General features: G+C 35.3%; 2 protein-coding genes across 5 annotated transcripts in view; one reads left to right on the top strand and one right to left on the bottom strand.

Annotated features, from left to right (window-relative positions):
• Positions 1–21,720, top strand: part of LOC135124177 (doublesex- and mab-3-related transcription factor A2-like) — a 105,475-nt gene that overhangs the window by 37,303 nt on the left and 46,452 nt on the right. The gene's annotated exons all lie outside the window — the stretch shown is intronic.
• On the bottom strand, positions 482–13,677 carry LOC135124176 (uncharacterized). 4 transcript variants are annotated; one of them, XM_064049066.1, is made up of 3 exons: positions 13,587–13,677; positions 13,478–13,537; positions 482–6,389 (listed from the first exon to the last, which is right to left on the bottom strand). In XM_064049066.1, exons 1-3 carry the CDS (start codon positions 13,644–13,646, stop codon positions 975–977), a joined length of 5,535 nt encoding a protein of 1,844 aa, XP_063905136.1. In that variant the 5' UTR covers positions 13,647–13,677; the 3' UTR covers positions 482–974. The 4 variants fall into 4 exon arrangements, with proteins under 4 accessions (XP_063905136.1, XP_063905134.1, XP_063905135.1 ...); XM_064049064.1 differs by lacking the exon at positions 13,478–13,537 and adding an exon at positions 6,445–6,504 and having other exon boundaries at positions 13,587–13,668; XM_064049065.1 differs by lacking the exons at positions 13,478–13,537; positions 13,587–13,677 and adding exons at positions 6,445–6,504; positions 6,555–6,664.

A 21,720-nucleotide genomic window follows, 5' to 3' on the forward strand; every position in this document is an offset into this window, starting at 1 on the left:
TAAACAAACCAACCCCCGTAAAAATATCGAATCTTTGATCGGCCTCAAGCTCAAACGTACCTGTTCACCCTTAAACAGGGGTTGAGTTGCGTGGGAGCTGCGGTCTCCACGGCGATCTGATAAGCCCTAGGCGCTGCCCTTATTATGTAACATATTGTGATACAAATCGGCCGATATTCAATCTCTCTATTAACCTTACGAGTTCATCCCCATTGTTGGTGGAGCATCGCGAACAAAGGGCGCCTTTACCGATGGTATTTCGTGACAGTTTTCCAGCGATTGGATCCGATGGTCGCGATAAGGCCGTGTTGTTGTGGGTTTTGGGTTTCGGGAGACACCTGTTGGATCAGGGTTGCTACTGTTGCTGGGTTCGAGGGGAGATAATCTTGGCTTGATTTGGTAAACACTTGAGGAAAGTGGCGTTGTTATTTTTGAGTGTGTACATTGCGAGTCAGGTCGACGGGGAAAATATGGGCTGAAAGTGGATCAGAGGGTGCATATGAGACTTTATTTAATGGTTAAAGTTACACAGGTCCGTTAAAAAAATGTAACGTTGTTTCGACGTTAAAATGTGACCGAATTAATTTTAGTGGTTGCTTGTCCCACTAAAAACGTCACTTTAACGTCGACAACGTTTAATTAACACTATATCAACAAAGGTGTGTTTATTGACAAGTACCGCGTGATCAGAAATGACTGAGTATTTTTTAAACCAAGTTGTCAACTTTTCTTGTGGTTATGTTGGCATACTGGAAGTAATTGTGTGACAGATATGTTGCAAATTAAAAATGTCAACAATCTGTCAATCTTGACAGCTGACAAAAATCCAGGATTGCCAACAGACTCAGTCATTTCTAATCACGCCGTATATGACACAAAGAAGATTCAATAACGCTACAGAGATGTCTAAACAATTTAAAACTATATATATTTACATCTATAAGAAATAGGACTTTGTGTAAATCTAGTTACATCTAGTTTCTACGCTTTAGACCCTGTTTAATGTTTTTGTTCAATATCACAAAAAACAGAAATATAACACACCCTTGAGAACTCACCAAAATGTCAAATATCACTGCAGGTACCACATTAAATTTCGTGAAAAATCCAAAAACCCAAATTAACCCTAAATCAAAAAACAAAAATATAAAAAGACGCGTGTGGTACGTAGCTTCGGTACCACCGAAACGAACGAAAGGAAGTTTATCAAAACAAATTTTGTACACAATGAAAGAGAAAATGATAATGTTGGATACAATAACAACAGCACCGGGAAGCCAAATTGCCAAGTATAATTCAAGACCAGAGAGGTAGCAAAGACCACCAATTTCCGTATAGCAACCAGTACCACTAACTAAAACAGTAGTTACCGGGATGACGATTGGACACACCCACCCTACCAAGCAAGTTTTTAGCACGATATGAGTATACTGTCTAGGAAGAATAAGCACAAAGCGCTGATACTGGAAAAAGGCGATGACCAGCATCCAAGAAAACTGTGCCAAAACAAAATAATGCAAGATAAATCCAAGCACAAGACACAGACTGCGGTCAGAAAAGCCACTCGACATGTAGAACGCAACCGTCAAGCATAACCCACACAGTACAAAATTGAACAAAATTTTATTCTCGACTCGTTTCCTCCAAAATTTATTTACAACTGCAAATACCATGATGAGGGTGTAGCAGCTTGCAGACAAAATAGTAACGTATGTGAACCAGTCCAAAATTTTAGAGTACGTACCTTCAGGGAAAAAGAGTTGGGCGAAATGGGTTGCGTGCCAAAACTTACACACAACAAACGAGCCAAATTCCAAGGCTTTGTTGTCGAATTGCCAAAAACCAGAGATGTTAGCGGGGACGTTGTAGTCCCAGTGGGAGCAATTTTGGTTTGTTCCCTCCAGTTTGTGAAACACTTGGATGGGTCCCGATAGATTACCCGAAAAGTCTGGAAGGAGCAGGTCGAAAATTTTGCTAACTTGTTTGGTCTGTGTGGACCCTTTTTCGTTAAACAGAACATCTTTGAAGAACACATTGACTATTACTTTTGTGTCTTGGGTGTCTGTTGTTATTTGATTTTTCAGTTCAGGGGTTAAAATTATAGCACTACTAACATTTTTGTGAAGATCTTCCGGCTTGACCGAATTGTTCAAAATTCCCACTGAGCCATTTTCGAATAATACGAGAGAGCAGAAATTGGTATCATTTAAATCGGTAATGTAGGCAACAAAGTTGTCTGTTTTTATGGGTTGCATGCCAGGTACATATTCCTGGTTCTTCATAATGACCTGAATATAGTGTAAAATAATATCCGTACCGTTATCGTTGTCTTGACTTTTTTCCAGTACTGCCCTATCAATTTTTTGTAGATTGCTGACAACTTCACTCAAACTTTCTAAACTGACGTTGTCGCTGTCACTAATCTTTTTGAAAACCTGACCGACAAGAACAACATCTTTAGAATTGAATTGGTGATAGTTAGACGAAAGGTTCGTCAGCGTTTCCAAAATTTCATTTGGGGGGTCATCAGACTTAAGTATTTCATCCAAATTGTTCGTCACGTTTTGGTCAGAAAAGCAAGCAAAATTTCTGCTCTGAAAATAGTCGCATTGAATCAAAGGAGAACCTTTTTTAGCACCGTGGTCTTCCTTCCAAAATCCGGAGACATTTCTGGACGCGTCATACGACCAGTAAGCGCACACTTTTCTAGATTTCTGTTTATCTGGTCTGTGATAAACTGAAATGGGTCCTTTAAAAGTCGTTATATTGTCAGAAAGGAGAACGTCGAAGATTATACTATTGATTTGGTTGTTGTCTTCAGCATTAAACAAACTGTTTTTGAGGAACACTTTGATTGCAATTTTTGTATCATTTGTTTCTTCTTCGATCTGTTGTTTTAGTTCTGGGCTAAGTACCAAAGCACTATAAAAATGTTCAAATTTTAATAAATCTTCTGTCGTTACAGAACCATTTAAGATCTGTATTTTGTCATTTAAGAGTACTAGTCCACTAAAACCAGCATTCTTAACATGTTTGACAACAATAATAAAGTCATCTGCGATATTCAAAAAATTATCATAACTGTGTATATTGTTTTGGATGATGATGTCTGTATAGTTCAAAATTGAATCTGTGCTGCTTCCTACTATCACATTCTTATCAATTTTTTGTAAGTTGCTAATAACTTTGGTCAAATCTTCTAAATTAACATATTTCTTACTGTAACTTACATGACTCAAAATTTGAGCAACCAGAGGTAGCTCAGTCGAATTGAATTCATCATATGCATTTGATATAGCATGCAGAATTGATAATTTTTCAAAAGGATAGCTCTTTGATTTTAGTAGATTTGTTAACGTAGTCTTCACTGAATCCACTAGAGTTATAACAAAATGGCTGCTGCCGCTCACTTCGCATCGTATATGAGAATAAAACTTTGTTTTCGCAGCCTTTCCCCAGAAGTGGTTATTATTTTGAACTCCATCATAAGAATGATAGAAGCATTCAGCTGCCCCTGGAATCATTGAATTCACTTGATAATAAACTAAAATAGTAATAGAAGAATTTGCAAAAATTTCAGGCACTTTAACAGTAAGTGTGTGATAGTCATCGGAAGTTTTTTTCACCATAAGAATTAGTTGCTCATCTACAGTCAAAGCAGTTTGCACTTTAACCACAGCAAGACAATTTTTGCATTCTTCACGGAGAACCGCGCCATCTTCAATAATTGTTAGTTCTTCACCGTTGAATGCAATACCAGCACACCCTTGTTTTATGGCACAAAAAAAGTAAGTAACGTCATTATCAGCAAGCTTGTGGTACATCATGTTGTAATACCGCATTAGCAGTACGTTGTAGTTGTAATAAACATTGTCTTCGGCACCAGCTTCTGTGACTTGACTCTTTGATAATACCTCACTATCAATTTTTTTAAAATTGTGGATGATGGTATCAATCCTGTGTAAAAGCAGTTCATTTAAACTAACCTTTTTTAAAGCGTTTCCAAAAAGGGTCACATCTTCCGAAGTAAACTCAGTATATCTGTTTGATATTTGATAAAGTATTGACATGATTTCCTCGTCATCACAAGTACTGTCACACTCTGCTATTTGCTTCAAGGTGTGCGTTGTTCTATCGAAAGTAGTTTGATACATTGAAGCAAAATAATTACTTTTCGGAAAATGACAAGCAAAACCAAATTCCCAGGAAGATACATTATTTTGCCAATTATTAGTCCAGTGCATGCATTTACCTTTAAAAATTTCAATGTTAAAAACATTTAAATCTGTCAAAAACACGTTTTGAATTGCAAACTCTCCCACAGATTTTATGACATCTCTTGATGGAGAAAGTAGCATGTCATTAAAAAAAATGTCGTTGAAAAAAATTATCATATTTGCTGATTTCGGTGATTCCGAGCGATTAATAAGAGCAGCATTTCTAGGTTGTGTATTAGGAAAAATTGTTAATTTTTTCTTTGTAATAAACGTTTCGTGGTTTTCAGCTAGGACCAATTCGCATCCATTGTTTTCTATAGCGTCTTCATCAAACTTGAATTGAAGCAGTGTTTGGTCATAAGAGCTTTCGTTTGAATAATCGGTTGCATTGAACCATATATCTGTAGAAGAAAAGGCTATTGCATCCATTAAGACGTGTTTATTGACTTTCAAAATATTGTTGACAACGTTATCAAATTCATCAAAGTGTGTCCATTCTGCACGCATAAGTTGAGAGATCAAGTAAACGTCCATTGCATTAAAATTTGCATAGTTTTCTGCAATAAGAAGTAAGTCTAGTAAAGCCTCTTTGTCACGTTCGTCTATGATGGAAACAAAATCTTCCGTCGATGATGATAGTTTTGGCATCAAAGAACAATTGGTATCAATTTCTGACGAACTGAATAATTCACTGAAATGCGTTTTCTCATCAGCAGAAGATTCAAGCCAAGCAAAGTGATCAGAAAATGGAAGTTGATAATCCACGGCCCACAGACTCATTATTTCAAGGTTCGCTTTACTGGAGTTTGTATACAAGCTATATATCAAAGTTCTCACCTCTGCGTTCGTTTCCGTTACATTTCCGTCTATATAAGTGAGGAGTGCACATCTAAAGTGGACTCTCACAGAAATTTCTTGCTTTTCTTCATTGATGTCCACAATCTTTGAAATTTTGTAAGGACAGTAACTGAAGTTTAACGAATCTTTAATTAATTCTACAACCTCTGGACCTAACGGGTTAATGTCGTGGTAAGTGAGACGAAAAATAACAACAAACTTGTCATTCTGAAGAAGTACAACATTGCTTGTGACTACTTTTAGATCGAAAGATCGGACACCTTCGCACCAGTATCTACCAGAAGCGTTAGGAAACGGTGACAACTGGTAATTCATAGTATAGGGAGATTTATGCGTCAAGTTTAATTTTGAATAGCGGTACAATAAAGAGAAAGAACTCGCGTCCGTGAAGCAATAAACTAGTGTATCAGAGTCGAGATGACGCAGATCAGAAAATTTCGAAATATGCAATTTTAGTTCATAATTAACAGAATCAACATCTAGTTCTAAACTAGGGTAAGTCTTCTTTACCTGTTTTTGAACTAAAGAACATTCCAAGGGTTCTTCTGTTAAAATCCAACCCGCTGGCGATAAACCAACGTAATCACCAGTGTTATTGTCATTCGCAGCCCAAAAACTATAGTTTAGTTGAACTTGAGAGTTAGCCCAAACATAAGTACCATTTTCAGTTTTTTCAAGACCGATGGCACATGTTTCATTTTCTAACAAATCATAAACATTATTTTGAAACGGTTCCAGGAACTCAGCGTTAGTATATGTGGAATTTTGTCTCTCTACGCACACACAGCCTGATTTATAATTTAAAGTACTTTGAACGCAATTACCACAAAGAGTGTGGTTTTTTGGCAGTATGTCGGAAGAACAAATCTCTCTGTGTTCGTACTTACAATAAGTCGCTGGAAGGCAGTAACCACAAAGATTGTGGTTTTTTGGCTGTTTCTCATAAGCACAAATCGCTTTATGTTCGTTTTCGCAAGAAATCGCCTCGACGTGCGAACGATTGTGATACAGAAGACAATCTTTACCCTTAATTCCACCTGTGTAGAAGAAAGGGTCGTCGAAGACAGTCTTGTAGCGGCTACTGAGTTCCATCCACAGAAGAAATCCGAGACCGTTGCTGAGATCTCGTTGAACTGGCAACCATACCGGAAATTCGATTTTTTCCAAAATGTGTTCGTAAGAATCGAAAGGTACGACGTTTTCAAATGGACACTGCGGTGGAAAAGAGGATTCTTGGCTTACGGTGTAACAGAGGGTACTGGTTTCGGTGAAACCTTGCGGACACTTTGGTAGTGTTTCAGGTTGGTAGTTAATCTGTTTCGAGAATAAAACCAAGAACAACGTGAAAATTGAGAAATGACAAACTTACAAATGTTGAAAGGTCTTCCGGTACGTCAGTTGTCACGCTTTGTACCAACACCAATTGTAGCTAAAATTATAACTTAAGTACGACGTGTATGAATAGTACCATTTACGTACCAACATAACGAGGCAAAACACCATTTCGTTTTTTTCAGACATTGTCGTAACTGTACTCATTGACTACAAATTTCAAAATGAAAAATCAAAGTTCCACAACGTAATGTTATCTCTTATTTGCGCGTAGATTTTGTTTCCTGTATTTTTAGAGACCATTGTTAATTTAATCTTTATTAAATATGTTGCATTTTTTCGCAACGGGATTAACAATTGAAACGAAACAAATAGACCATTTAGTTTAATTGTCACAATATCAACAATTTTAAATATTTTGGTGGAGAATAAACACACCGAATCCTAAAATAATGTAACAATACTGTTGCCTATGTAGGAGAAATAACGGAGCGTGGGAAAAATGTGATAACTAGTGATAAGTTATGTAAAAAGGTCAGAACTGTCTCGAGTGACCAGTTATATATTGTACATGCTTTTATATACACAATTTAATGTATTAGTATAATATGTCTACATATACGTATTATGTAGTACAGAACAGTGAATACTGTAAAACGTTTTGGTAATTTAAGTTTCTATAATTTTTATTTTTTGTAAATAAATCAACTTGTTATTTTTTATTTTTATGCATAGTAAATAACATTGCCCTATCAGGATTCCGCATTACGTGTTACACTATTACAAAATATGCAAGCCCGACATAAAAATTGTAAATTAAAATTGTTTTTATGCTGTAATATATTTTGTCGCTACCTACCTAGTTATTGATTTATCAATAAAAGATATTATTTTCATTTATAATTTTTGAAACTTTATTTAGGTGACCTTTGTATTAAAAATGAATTTTGAAAATCTTTTAAATGTGTGTGTGTAAGTTTATATTTGTAATGCTCTATGTAATGTTATAATCATTACCAGTGAAAGTGGTACTTTCAAATTCTAAAATACTTACAAATAAATTGTTAATAAAAGAAAGACATCTTTTTTGATGAGAGTGAAGGCTCCTGCGACCCTATAGCCCTCACATGTTGATTAATTAATTATGGGTAAATATGGCACTTACAAATTACAAAACTCAGCTTACAAATACATACTTACAAATGTTATACAAATTAAAAGTAAAACAAAAACATCATTTTGGACTAACGTTGAGGCTTCCGTGAACTTAGCTCACTTGACTAATTAATTGTAGATTGATATGGCGCTTAGAAGTTATAAAATGCAGCTTACAAATACTTACAAATGTTATAGAAAATATTACGACAAAAAAAATCATTTTTAGAAAACTAGGGAATTTAGCCCCGACATAAAAATTAATTAATGGCAGATAAACATATTACGTACAAATTATTAAACTTGACTTACAAATACTTACAAATAACCTACTAATTTTTTATAGTAAATTTAGGGAAATATTTTACATTGTGGAGTCAACTTCACGGATCTCACAGACATGTCAAAACTATTTAAAACTATTATTAAGCTCCATAGATCAAAATTTTCTCAGTTTTTGTACAAATCTTAAATATCCACTTTTATATAAAAAATATATACTTAGGTCCATTATTTACAACTATAAGAAATAGGACTTTGTCTAAATCTAGTTACATCTAGTTCCTACGCTTGTGTTTGTTCAGCATCACAAAAAAAAGAAATATAACACACCCTTGAGAACTCACCAAAATGTCAAATATCACTGCAGGCACCACATTAAATTTCGTGAAAAATCCAAAAACCCAAATTAACCCTAAATCAAAAAACAAAAATATAAAAAGACGCGTGTGGTACGTAGCTTCGGTACCACCGAAACGAACGAAAGGAAGTTTATCAAAACAAATTTTGTACACAATGAAAGAGAAAATGATAATGTTGGATACAATAACAACGGCACCGGGAAGCCAAATTGCCAAGTATAATTCAAGACCGGAGAGATAGCAAAGACCACCAATTTCCGTATAGCAACCAGTACCACTAACTAAAACAGTAGTTACTGGGATGACGATTGGACACACCCACCCTACCAAGCAAGTTTTTAGCACGATATGAGTATACTGTCTAGGAAGAATAAGCACAAAGCGCTGATACTGGAAAAAGGCGATGACCAGCATCCAAGAAAACTGTGCCAAAACCAAATAATGTAAGATAAATCCAAGCACAAGACACAGATTGCGATCAGAAAAACCACTCGACGTGTAAAACGCAACCGTCAAGCATAACCCACACAGAACGAAATTGAACAAAATTTTATTCTCGACTCGTTTCCTCCAAAATTTGTTTACAACTGCAAATACCATGATGAGGGTGTAGCAGCTTGCAGACAAAATAGTAACGTATGTGAACCAGTCCAAAATTTTAGAGTACGTACCTTGAGGGAAAAAGAGTTGGGCGAAATGGGTTGCGTGCCAAAACTTACACACAACAAACGACCCAAATTCCAAGGCTTTGTTGTCGAGTTGCCAAAAACCAGAGATGTTAGCGGGGACGTTGTAGTCCCAGTGGGAGCAATTTTGGTCTGTTCCCTCCAGTTTGTGAAACACTTGGATGGGTCCCGATAGATTACCCGAAAAGTCTGGAAGGAGAAGATCGAAAATTTTGCTAACATTCTTGGACTCTGTGGACTGTTTTTCGTTAAACAGAACATCTTTGAAGAACACATTGACTATTACTTTTGTGTCTTGGGTGTCTGTTATTTGAGTTTTCAATTCAGGGGTTAAAATTATAGCACTACTAACACTTTTGTGAAGATCTTCCGGCTTGACCGAATCGTTCAAAATTCCCACTGAACCATTTTCGAATAATAGAAGAGAGCAGAAATTGGTATCATTTAAATCGGTAATGTAGGCAACAAAGTTGTCTGTTTTTATGGGTTGCATGCCAGGTACATATTCCTGGTTCTTCATAATGACCTGAATATAGTGTAAAATAATATCCGTACCGTTATCGTTGTCTTGACTTTTTTCCAGTACTGCCCTATCAATTTTTTGTAGATTGCTGACAACTTCACTCAAACTTTCTAAACTGACGTTGTCGCTGTCACTAATCTTCTTAAAAACCGCACCGACAAGAACAACATCATTAGAATTGAATTGGTCATAGTTAGATGAAAGATTCGTCAGCGTTTCCAAAATTTCATTTGGGGGGTCATCAGACTGAAATATTTCAACCAAATTGTTCGTCACGTTTTGGTCAGAAAAGTAAGCAAAATTTCTGCTCTGAAAATAGTCGCATTGAATCAAAGGAGAACCTTTTTTAGCACCGTGGTCTTCCTTCCAAAATCCGGAAACATTTCTGGACGCATCATACGACCAGTAAGCGCACACTTTTCTAGATTTCTGTTTATCTGGTCTGTGATAAACTGAAATGGGTCCTTTAAAAGTCGTTATATTGTCAGAAAGGATAACGTCGAAGATTACACTATTGATTTGATTGTTGTCTTCAGCATTAAACAAACTGTTTTTGAGGAACACTTTGATTGCAATTTTTGTATCATTTGTTTCTTCTTCGATCTGTTGTTTTAGTTCTGGGCTAAGTACCAAAGCACTATAAAAGTTTTCAAATTTTAATAAATGTTGTGTCGTTACAGAACCATATTTAAGATCTGTATTTTGTCATTTAAGAGTACTAGTCCACTAAAACCAGCATTCTTAACATCGTTGACGACAATAATAAAATCATCTGCGATATTTAAAAAATTATCATAATTGTGTATATTGTTTTGGATGATGATGTCTGTATAGTTCAAAATTGAATCTATGCTGCTTCCTACTATCACATCCTTATCGATTTTTTGTAAGTTGCTAATAACTTTGGTCAAATCTTCTAAATTAACATATTTTTTACTATAACTTACATGATTCAAAATTTGAGCAACCAGAGGTAGCTCAATCGAATTGAATTCGTCATATGCATTTGATATAGCATGCAGAATTGATAATTTTTCAAAAGGATAGCTCTTTGATTTTAGTAGATTTGTTAACGTACTCTGTACTGAATCCACTAGAGTTATAACAAAATGGCTGCTATCGCTCACTTCGCATCGTATATGAGAATAAAACTCTTTTTTCGCAGCCTTTTCCCAGAAGTGATTATTATTTTCAACTCCATCATAAGAATGATAGAAGCATTCAGCTGCCCCTGTAATCGTTGAATTCACTTGATAATAAACTAAAATAGTAATAGAAGAATTTGCAAAAATTTTAGGCACTTTAACAGTAAGTGTGTGATTGTCATCGGAAGTTTTTTTCACCATAAGAACTAGTTGCTCATCTATAGTCAAATCAGTTTGCACTTTAACCACAGCAAGACAATTTTTGCATTCTTCACGGAGAACCGCGCCATTTTCAATAATTTTTAGTTCTTCACCGTTGAATGCAATACCAGCACACCCTTGTTTTATAGTACAAAAAAAGTGAGTAACGTCATTATCAGCAAGCTTGTGGTACATCATGTTGTAATACCGCATTAGCAGTACGTTGTAGTTGTAATAAACATTGTCTTCGGCACCAGCTTCTGTGACTTGACTCTTTGATAGTACCTCACTATCAATTTTTTTAAAATTGTGTATGATGGTATCAATCCTGTGCAAAAGCAGTTCGTTTAAACTAACCTTTTTTAAAGCGTTTCCAAAAAGGGTTACATCTTCCGAAGTAAACTCAGTATATCTGTTTGATATTTGATAAAGAATTGACATGATTTCTTCGTCATCACACGTATTGTCACACTCTGCTATTTGCTCCAAAGTGTGCGTTGTTCTTTCGAAAGTGGTTTGATCCATTGAAGCAAAATAATTACTTTTCGGAAAATGACAAGCAAATCCAAATTCCCAGGAAGATACAATATTTTGCCAATCATTAGTCCAGTGCGCACATTTATGATCATAAGTTTCACCCTGAAAAACCTTTAAATCTGTTAAGAACACGTTTTGAATTGTAAACTCTCCCACAGATTTTATGACATGTCCTGATTGAGAAACAAGCATGTCATTAAAAAAAATGTCGTTGAAAAAAATTATCATGTTTGCTGATTTCGGTGATTCCGAATGATTTATAAGAGCAGCATTTCTAGGTTGTGTATTAGGAAAAAGTATTAATTTTTTATTTGTAATAAAAGTTTCGTGGTTTTCAACTAGGACCAATTCGCATCCATTGTTTTCTACAGCGTCTATATCTAACTTGGTTTGAAGCAGTGTTTGGTCATAAAAACTTTCTTCTGATGGATCGGTTAGATTGAACCATATATCTGTAGCAGGAAAGATAATTGCCTCCATCAAGACGTGTTTATCAACATTCAAAATATTGTTGACAACATTATCAAATTCATCAAAGTGTATCCATTCTGCACGCATGTATTGAGAGATCAAGTAAACGTCTATTGCAATAGTATTTGTATAGTTTTGTGAAAGAAGAAGTAATTCTTCTAAAGCCTCTTTGCTACGTATGTCTGCTATGGAACTAGGTCTTCCCATCGATGATGATAGTTTTGACATCAAATGACAATCGGTATCAGATTCTGACAAATTGAATAATTGACTGGAATATGTTTTCTCATCAGTAGATGAATCAAACCAAGCAAAGTGATCAGAAAATGGAAATTGGTGATCCACAACCGACAGGCTCATTATTTCAAGGTTCCCTTTACTGGAGTTTGTATACAAGCTATATATCAAAGTCCTCACCTCTGCGTTCCTTTCCGTTACATTTCCGTCTACACAGGTTAGAAGTGCACATGTAAAGTGGATTCTCACAGAAATTTCTTTCTTTTCTTCATTGATGTCTATAATCTTTGAAATTTTGTAAGGGCAGTAACTGAAATTTAACGAATCTTTGATTAATTCTACAACGTCTGGACCCAACGGGTTAATGTCGTTGTAGTAAGTGAGAAGAAAAATAACAACAAACTTGTCATTTTGAAGAAGTACAACATTGCTTGTGGATACTTTAAAATTGAAAGGTCGAACAACTTCGCACCAGTATTTACCAGAAGCGTTAGCAAATGGTGACAACTGGTAAACCATAGTAAAATCAAATTGATACGTCAGATTTAAATTTGAATAGCGGTACAATAAAGAAAAAGAACTAGCGTCCGTGAAGCAATAAACTAGTGTATCATCCAAATCAGGAAACTGCGAAATTTGCAACTTTAGTTCATAGTTAACATAATCGACACTTAACTCTAAACTAAGATGAGTCTCAACTGCTGGTCTTTGAATTAAAGAACATTCCAACGGTTCTTCTGTTAAAATCCAACCCGCTGGCGATAAACCAACGTAATCACCAGTGTTGTTGTCATTCGCAGCCCAAAAACTATAGTTTAGTTCAAGTTGAGAGTTAGCCCAAACATAAGTACCATTTTTAGTTATTTCAAGACCGATGGTACACATTTCATTTTCTAACAAATCATAAACGTTATTTTGAAACGGTTCCAAGAACTCAGCCTTACTATATGTGGAAATGTATCTCTCTACGCACACACAGTCTGATTTATAATTTAAAGTATTTTGAACACAATTACCACAAAGATTGTGGTTTTGTCGCAGTTTGTCGTAAGCACAAATCCCTTTATGTTCGTTTTCGCAAGAAATCGCCTCGACGTGCGAACGATTGTGATACAGAAGACAATCTTTACCCTTAATTCCACCTGTGTAGAAGAAAGGGTCGTCGAAGACAGTCTTGTAGCGGCTACTGAGTTCTATCCACAGAAGAAATCCGAGACCGTTGCTGAGATCTCGTTGAACTGGCAACCATACCGGAAAATCGATTTTTTCCAAAATGTGTTCGTAAGAATTGAAAGGTACGACGTTTTCAAATGGGCACTGCGGTGGAAAAGAGGATTCTTGGCTTACGGTGTAACAGAGGGTACTGGTTTCGGTGAAACCTTGCGGACACTTTGGTAGTGTTTCAGGCTGGTAGTTAATCTGTTTGGAAAAAAACAACAACAACAACGTGAAAATTGAGAAATGACAGACTTACGAATGTTGAAAGGTCTTCCGGTTCGTCAGTTGTCACACTTTGTACCAACGCCAATTGCACCTAAAATCATAATTTAAGTACGACGTGCATGAATAGTACTTTTACGTACCAGTATAATGACGCAAAACACCATTTCGTTTTTTGCAGACATTTTCGTAACAGTACTCATTGAGCACAAATTTCAAAATGAAAAATCAAAGTTCCACAACGTAATGTTATCTCTTATTTGCGCTTAGATGATGCTTCCTGTATTTTTAGAGACCATTGTTACTTTAATCTTTATTAAATATGTTGCATTTTTTAGCAGCGGGATTAACCATTGAAACGAAACAAATACACTGTTTAGTTTAACAGTCACAAAATCAACAACTTTGAATATTTTGGTGGAGAATAAACACAGATCGTGGCATCTCGGTTCTGGTCAATAACCGAAAATCCAAGTAAGCCCGAGCACAAACGAACGGACAAAGTTGTGTGATCAAAAACGTTTTGATTTAGAGTTGGCTGTGGCTAAGTCACCGAAATCCAAATTTTGGCAAAAAAGCACATTTTTTACTATAATGTTTCTCGAGTTTCTTTCAAACACAAAAGCAAAACACAAGGGGTTCTCGAGATATTTTCAAACTATGTACTTAAAAAACACACACAAAGGGCTCTCGAGATTCTTTCAAATACCTCAAAAGTAAGACCCCTAGGGAGTCCCCGAGATTTTTTCAAATTACTTCAGAGATAGTGGTACCATCTGCAAATCGGGAATATGCTTTTAAAAATGAAGTAAACACCAGGTTCCATACGCCTCTGCTTTTATTTTATATATACCGGTTGTCTAGAAAATGTAAATGCATTCTGCTCCTGAATACTAATCGTAACTTTTTTGTTATACTCTTTTCTATAAGATTTATTTCTTATTTCATAAAAAAAAAATGAGAGAACGGGTGGGTGGGTGAGGCTAAGTTTAAGTTTTACGAAAAATAATCGTAAAATTTAAGAGACGAAACATTTAAAAATGAAAAATTCAGAAGTTGAAAAATCGAAAAATAGTTCACAGTATAACCTCTATAATCCGAACACACGATTATCCGAACATCCAGTAATCCGAACAGAGGCTAGTTGAAATCGATATCTCTTTAATCTGAACAAAACCTCTGCAATTCGAACTGAACTCGAAAACATGCACTTACTTGCAAAAATGACGCAAGATCTTCTTTCTATAAGTAATTTTTTGAATTTTTTAAAAATTGTGATATTTCAATGCACTGAATTAATTATCTAGTTCTGGAAAAAATGTTAAGGTTATCGAAGAAATGAGGCCGCAAGTCACTTCTGTCCTCGAAATCTACAAGAAAAAGTATTTAGTTAAATTTCGAAAATCGTCGAAAATGGGTCGAAATTTGCTAGTACTTGTCAAATAAATAAGTATACAAGCCCCTCCCACCCACCCTTTATTTTCTTTGAAGAGTGGGTCATTTGCCAAAATCAGTCTTATTTTAACAAATACTAGCCCCGCCCACCCACCCTTGTTTTCTTAGAGGATATGTCATTTGCAAAAATCAATCTCATACTTGCGAAGATAAGACTGATTTTGACAGATGACATATCCTTTATTTTCTTAGAAGAGTGGGTCATTGGCCAAAACTAGTTTTATTTTGGCAAATACTAGCTCCACCCACCCGCCCTTTGTTTTCTTAAGAGAGTAGATCATTTGCCAAAATCAGTCTTATCGTAGTGCGTACTACTACTACTTCAGTTTTTCGACTTTTCAACTTTCGAATTCTTCAATTTCTCGCTTTTTAAATTTTTAATTTTTTGATCTGTCTTTCGATTTTTGATTTCTCTGGACAACTGAAAAAAACTTTTTTTAATTTTACAATTTTGACATTTTCCGAATTCGCAATTATTTGATTTGTAAAAATATCGAGAAAATAGATGTTTATTTTTTTAATTTTCAATTTTTGATTTTTTGTCATCGAGTTTTTGGAAGGAAGTAAAAAGCACTTTTCATCAGCGATTTGCCATGTTTACCGAAACTTTAAAACATCTGCAAATTTTGTTCCTAATTTTCAATTTTTCAAGATTTCGGTTCGAATAAATTTGTTCTTTTAGTAAAAAAATCGAAAAATGACAAATCGCGAAAAGGAAAAATTTTAACTTGAGAACTTGAAAAATTAAAAATCAAAAGATTCAAAAATTGTGAAGTTAAAACTTGAAAAATCAAAAGATTGGAATTAAACACTGCAAAATTGTCAAACAAATTATCAAATGAAATATTCAAAAGTTGAAAAATCTAAAAACTAAAAAAAAGTTAAAACTGGAATTTCGAATTCGATATATAAGATTTGTTTTTTCAATTTTTCGATATTTCAGTTTTTGATTTTCCGATTATACAGTTGTACAGTACAATTTTCCGATTTCTCATTTATCCGATTTTTCAATTTGTCATTTTTTGATTTTTAAATTTTTTTGTTTTTAGCAAGTGCTGACCCCATCCACCCATGCTTTATTTTCTTAGAAGAATAAGTCATCTGCCAAAATCAGTCTCATCTTGACAAGTACTAGCCCCGCCCACCCACCCTTTACTTTCTTAGAAGAGTGGGTCATCTGCCAAAATCAGTCTTATCTTGATAAGTACTAGCCCCGCCCACCCACCCTTATTTTCCTAGAGAATATGTCATTTGCAAGAATCAGCCTCATGTTTGCCAAGATAAGATTGATTTTGGCAGATGACCTACTCTTCTAAGAAAACAAGGGGTGGGTGGGTGGGGCTAGTATCTTTTCTTAGAAGAGTAGGTCATTTGTCAAAATGAGTCTTATTTTGGCAAATACTAGCCTGGCCCACCAGCCTTTTATTTTCTTAGAGGGTAGGTATTTGGCAAGTACTGCCATTGTGTAAAATTTCATTTTTGAAAAAGTTGTCTAAAAATTCTGAAAAAATTCAGAGATATATCCCGCGTGCTGATTCCAAAAATATAGCAATATTTTCGGAAAATTCGGTGTGAAATTCAATTTTTTTTTAATTTTTAAAAATTGCGATATTTCAATTGACGATTCTGGAAAAACGGTTAAAGTTATCGAAGAAATGAAGCCAGAAGTTACTTCTGCGACCCAAAATCTACATGGAAGTATTTAGTTAAATTTCGAAAATCGTCGAGAATGGGTCGAAATTTGCATTAGGGAGGTAATACGAATACATAATGAAAAATTTCATTTTTGAAAAAGTCATCTAAAAATTCTGATTGAGTTCAGAGATATAGATCCCGACGTGTTGATTCCAAAAATATAGCATGGTTATGGTCACAAAGTAATATTTTTTTAGAAATTTCGAAGTTGTTATTCTATTTCCTTTCAGCTTTTTGGGAAATTCGCTGCTCCGAATAAATTGCTATTCCGAACATACCTTTCCCCAATTAATTCGGATTATCGAGGTTATGCTGTATTTTCCAAAAATCGGAAAAATGAAATTATGAAATCAAAAATTGAAAAATTAAAAAAACTCGTGATTTGCCAAAATCACTCATATTTTAACATGTACTGGCTCCGCCCACCCGCCTCGCTCTTTATTTTCTTGCAGGGTATGTTATTTGCCAAAATCAGTCTTATTTTAGCAGGTACTAGCCCCGCCCACCCGCCCGTTATTTTCCTAGAAAGTATGTCATTTGCTAAAATCAGTCTTATCTTGGCAAGTACTAGCCCCGCCCACCCGCGCTGTTCTAATTCTAACGACTAATTTTGCTCCGTATAAGATCCACTTTTCATTCAGACAATAAAGTCGATCACTGAAATGGAGGCGGGGTGGGTGGGCGGAGCTAAGTATGTTCTTTCTCTAGAGTGGGAGTGGAAACTAATAGAATCTAGGTTGTGAAAAAAGTAAAAAAAGCACGAAACGTATTTTTTTTTGTTATACTATTTGCTATAAGATTTATTTCTTATTTCAGCAGAAAAAATAAAAAGAGAGAACGGGTGGGTGGGTGGGGCTAACTTTAATTTTTTCGAATAATAATGTAAAATTTGAGAAACGAAAAATTTAAAAATAAAAAATTCGAAGGTTTAAAAATCAAAAAAATTTAAAAATTCACTACTGACACCTAAAAACATCGCAAATCGAAAAATTGAAGAAATAAAAATCTGCAAAAACCGAAAGGTGGAATTCCAAATAATCTGGTTGCTGGATGAACTTGAAAACATCGTTTGAGCTTTTAGTGTTTTATTGTTTATGAATTTGAAAGTCTTGAGTGCCGTCGAATTTTTTTTTTAATTCGGGAGACTCGTGGGCACCTACGGTGTATTATTTTTGGAGCCCATGAAGAATTTTTTGTAAATTATTTAAAACAATTTTGGGGACTTTGGTGACCTATTTTTGGAAAATTCTGATCTGACCTGCTTTAGAGTTAGTTTTGGGACCCCGTTTTTTCTTTTCAAAAATGTAAAACAATCTTGAGGTTCTAAGTATTCCTGTTTGGAAAGAATTTGAAAGTGCTTTGGAGCCTCTAGTGTATTTTCTTATATGTATTATTCGATTAAATTTCTTAGAGGATACATTTGCCAAAATCAGTCTCATCTTAGCAGGTAGTAGCCCCGCCCACCCACCCTCTCTTTTCTTAGAGGGTATGTCATTTGCCAAAATCGGTCTTATTTAGGTTTGATTCATAACTTGCTAGATGGGTATTCGCTATTCTCATAATTAAGCACTGTGCTTCAGCACACCACACATAGGCAGACTCGAATCTTGCCTCAGTACTGTACTCAAAACTGATACCGTTTAATATCTAGGCTGTCCATAATGGACCCATAACCGGTTGTGTTAAAAAAAGATAAAATTGAGGCTGTCCTCATTCAACTCCAGGTTTGTGATACTTCTTTTTGGAAAATTTTGAAAACATATTTTCCAGTTTTTCTAAATTATTTAAAAATCTGTAGCAAAAGTGGCTCGTAATCTACTCTAGTCTGAGTAACTTGAGTAAGAGGTACGATAATTGACTCTCGTTAGTCGTAGTATAATCATCTTTATTTAAATTACAAACCTAAAATACAAACACAACTTAAAATTACATACACTTAGGTATTCCCAAACAGTTTTCGTAAATAAAAATTTCTGACGTTTTTATTGACGACGATAAAAATAATAAACACAACAAAACCTTGCGAACTAGCCAGTAAACAAAACAAATACGCAAACAAAATTCCTGCACTAGCTTCCGCTAAAAAACCAAAAATCCAGGTCAGTCCTAACATAAAAAAGAGAAAAATTACCAACCTCCATTTGTATATAGAAGCTTCTATGTGATCGTCTTTGCTATTAAACACTGTGCATACAACGTAACTAAAGACAAAAAAATTAATTGTCATGATAAATAAAACAGGGAACCACAACCCTAAATACAAGAAATACCCCGAAGGGTAACAAAGCCCGGTAGAGTTAGCAGTATAATTTTCGGCATCGACCACCAAACTGACACCAACAGGAATCGCTGGAAACCCCCATCCAAACAGACAGGTCTTCAAAACCAGGTGTTTAGAATGCGACGTGAAAATTAGCACGAACCGCCTAAACTGCAAAATCGCGATATTTAACATCCAGCAGAATTGGACCAAAACGGAATAATGAAGAACGGCCCCCACAAAAGTGCAGACAAATTTCTCTTCACCAACGTTACTAGAAACATAGAAAGCAACAATCTGCAAAATTCCACTAACGACAAAATTTAACAGGATTTTCGTGCTAGATTTTTGCCTCCAGAAATCACAAACGAAGACAGTGAGTATGATACAAGAGTAACCAAGCAGAGACAGCGAACACGCAATGTTGGTCATCCATTCTAAGAACTCGTCATCGTCCTCTATGTCTTTATCCATAATGAGTTGTGTAAAATGCGTGGTGTGCCAAAAATCACACCGCACCAACGTCGAGAAGTTGACACTTTTGCTTTCGTTTTTCCAAAAACTGCCACTGTGGTTGAGATTGTCGTAAACCCAATAGGAACAGAAAGTTTGTCGTTTTCTTTGAAAGATAGAAATAGGGCCTGAATAGTTGCCTTCAATTTCTGGAAGAATTACTTCAAAAATTTCGTTCACGCTGTACTTGAGGTTTTTCTTCACATCGTTGAAAAGAGCGTCGTTGAAAAAAATGTTGACGATGATTTTTGACTCGTTGTCCATTTGGTTTTGTAATTTAGGGCTAAACATAAGTGCACTTGTTAAATTTTCGTACTTAGTCAGAATTGAGGGGTTGGAAGGATTTTTCAAAATTTCCACTGTGTGGTTGTCTAAAAGCACAAGTCCAGAGAAATTTGTCACGTTTACAACTAGGATCGCAAAACGTTCACTTTTTGAAATGAATTCGTCGTCAAAATTGTGGTTTTGGATAATTATGTCAAGACAATCTAGTATAGAATTGGTGGCATTGTAATCAAACTGGCTTTCAGCAAGGACACTTTTTTCAATGTGTAGTAAGTTGCTTACAATGAGGCACAAAGAATCCAAATTCGTAGTGTTGTCGGTCGTGAGCTTTTTTAGAATCACTGCTACAAGATAAACATCAACGGAAGTAAACTCTTTATAACGAAAAGACTCATGCAAAAGTTTGGTCACCCGTTGAATGTTGCTGATATTGGCTCCAATTATATTAATTAAATTATCCGTTAGATCGCCTGGTGGTGTCATCATCATACCAAAATGTATTATCTGTGAATTTACAACGATAAGATTTCTATGATCACAAAGTCTAAAAGTACAAACGAAAAAGTTTTCACTTATTTCAAACTCCCCAAACTCGATCCAAGAAAACTGGTCGTCATTTTCTAACCAAACGACACAGGAAACACTTTGGTTGACTGTAGCTTCATTAAACCTCAAAATCAAACGAAATGTAAATATTTCACAACTCTTCACGTTCAAAACTCCAAAAAAACCACGTACGTTTTTTGACGAATCGGGAAAATAGCTGCCATTGAAATATGCAACGTATTTTCCAAACATATTTTTGTCATTATGATCAAACCAAAAGCCACTTACGAGGTTCTCTGTTCTTAACACATCGTCGAAAGCTTGGTCAATAGGAATTGCAGTCGAGACTAGTCGTTCTCGTGCTCTTTGAACCGTTACTCCGTCCATATACGTTTGGTTAATTTCAAGAAACCCAAAATTCTCTTCTAGGACCAAATTCTTCGCAACCACCGTCGAGACAATAAGGTTAGCAATTGCAAACAACCACAATTCTGTGGTGCGCACTTTTAACTGTGCCTCCATCAAAATCGACCTATCGATGTTCAAAATATTATTGATCAGACAAAAAGCTGTTTCCAGATCTGTTTTGTTATCCACGGTAATAAAAAGTACGACTGTCGTATAAATATCTAGAACAGTAAATTGATCGTAGTCCTTTGATAGTTCACACATTTGGAACAATTTGTCTTCCGCTTGTTCTACGTTAGAAAGATTTTTTGTTATCGAGGAGTCGTTTAGAATTTCACAGGTTTCAGTGATTGGAGGCCAGAAAGGCACATTTTCGTTTTCACACAGGCTTATCAAACAACAACCGTCTGGTTTGATGCAAAACGGTGCCGGAAAGGCGTATTGTCCCACTCTTGTTTCGGGCCAACTTAATTTGAAATCCATCTTACACGGACAGCTTGGTACTCCTGTTTTAATTTTTGGTGCTATTGATAGGGAACCATAGTCACACCCGTTCAGCATCAAGCAAAGCTTGTTTGTAATTTGAGAATTATCTGGACACTGAGTTGAAGTTCTGGCGGATACAGACATCTAGGAAGAATTATTAAATTAAATTAATTAGGTAAATATTTACGTTGCAAGCTGGAGATACGACTACTTACTGTGTTTTTTGCTAAAACTGTACAAAACAATAAAAGTGTGAAGCTCATATTTACGGCGTCAAGTTGATACTGAGATTATATTTTTTTATTTGGGAAAATCTGGTTTTCGTTATCACTTATATCTACTGCTTTAATAAATCTATGCAAATCTGCTTTATAGTTTATTTTTATAATTATTGAGTTATTTCCATAAATAGTTTTTTTTAATCTTGGTTATAATTGGAATCGTCGAATAAATTTAGTAATAACAGCGTGTAATCAAAGGGTGAAAGTGAACATGGATCCTAACGTTGCTATTGGCTGGACAACGCGTGTCTTGAAATTCAGTAGATTCAAATCAGTTTTAGTCTGAGATGGCCATGTGTTGTTCACGTGATCACGTTTATTTCAATTTTTTCAAGTAGTGACATAAAA

This window comes from Zophobas morio, unplaced genomic scaffold, assembly GCF_036711695.1.
Source record: "Zophobas morio isolate AGI-343-1 ecotype UQ-CSIRO unplaced genomic scaffold, CSIRO_AGI_Zmor_V1 ptg000007l, whole genome shotgun sequence".
Lineage (NCBI taxonomy): Eukaryota > Metazoa > Arthropoda > Insecta > Coleoptera > Tenebrionidae > Zophobas > Zophobas morio.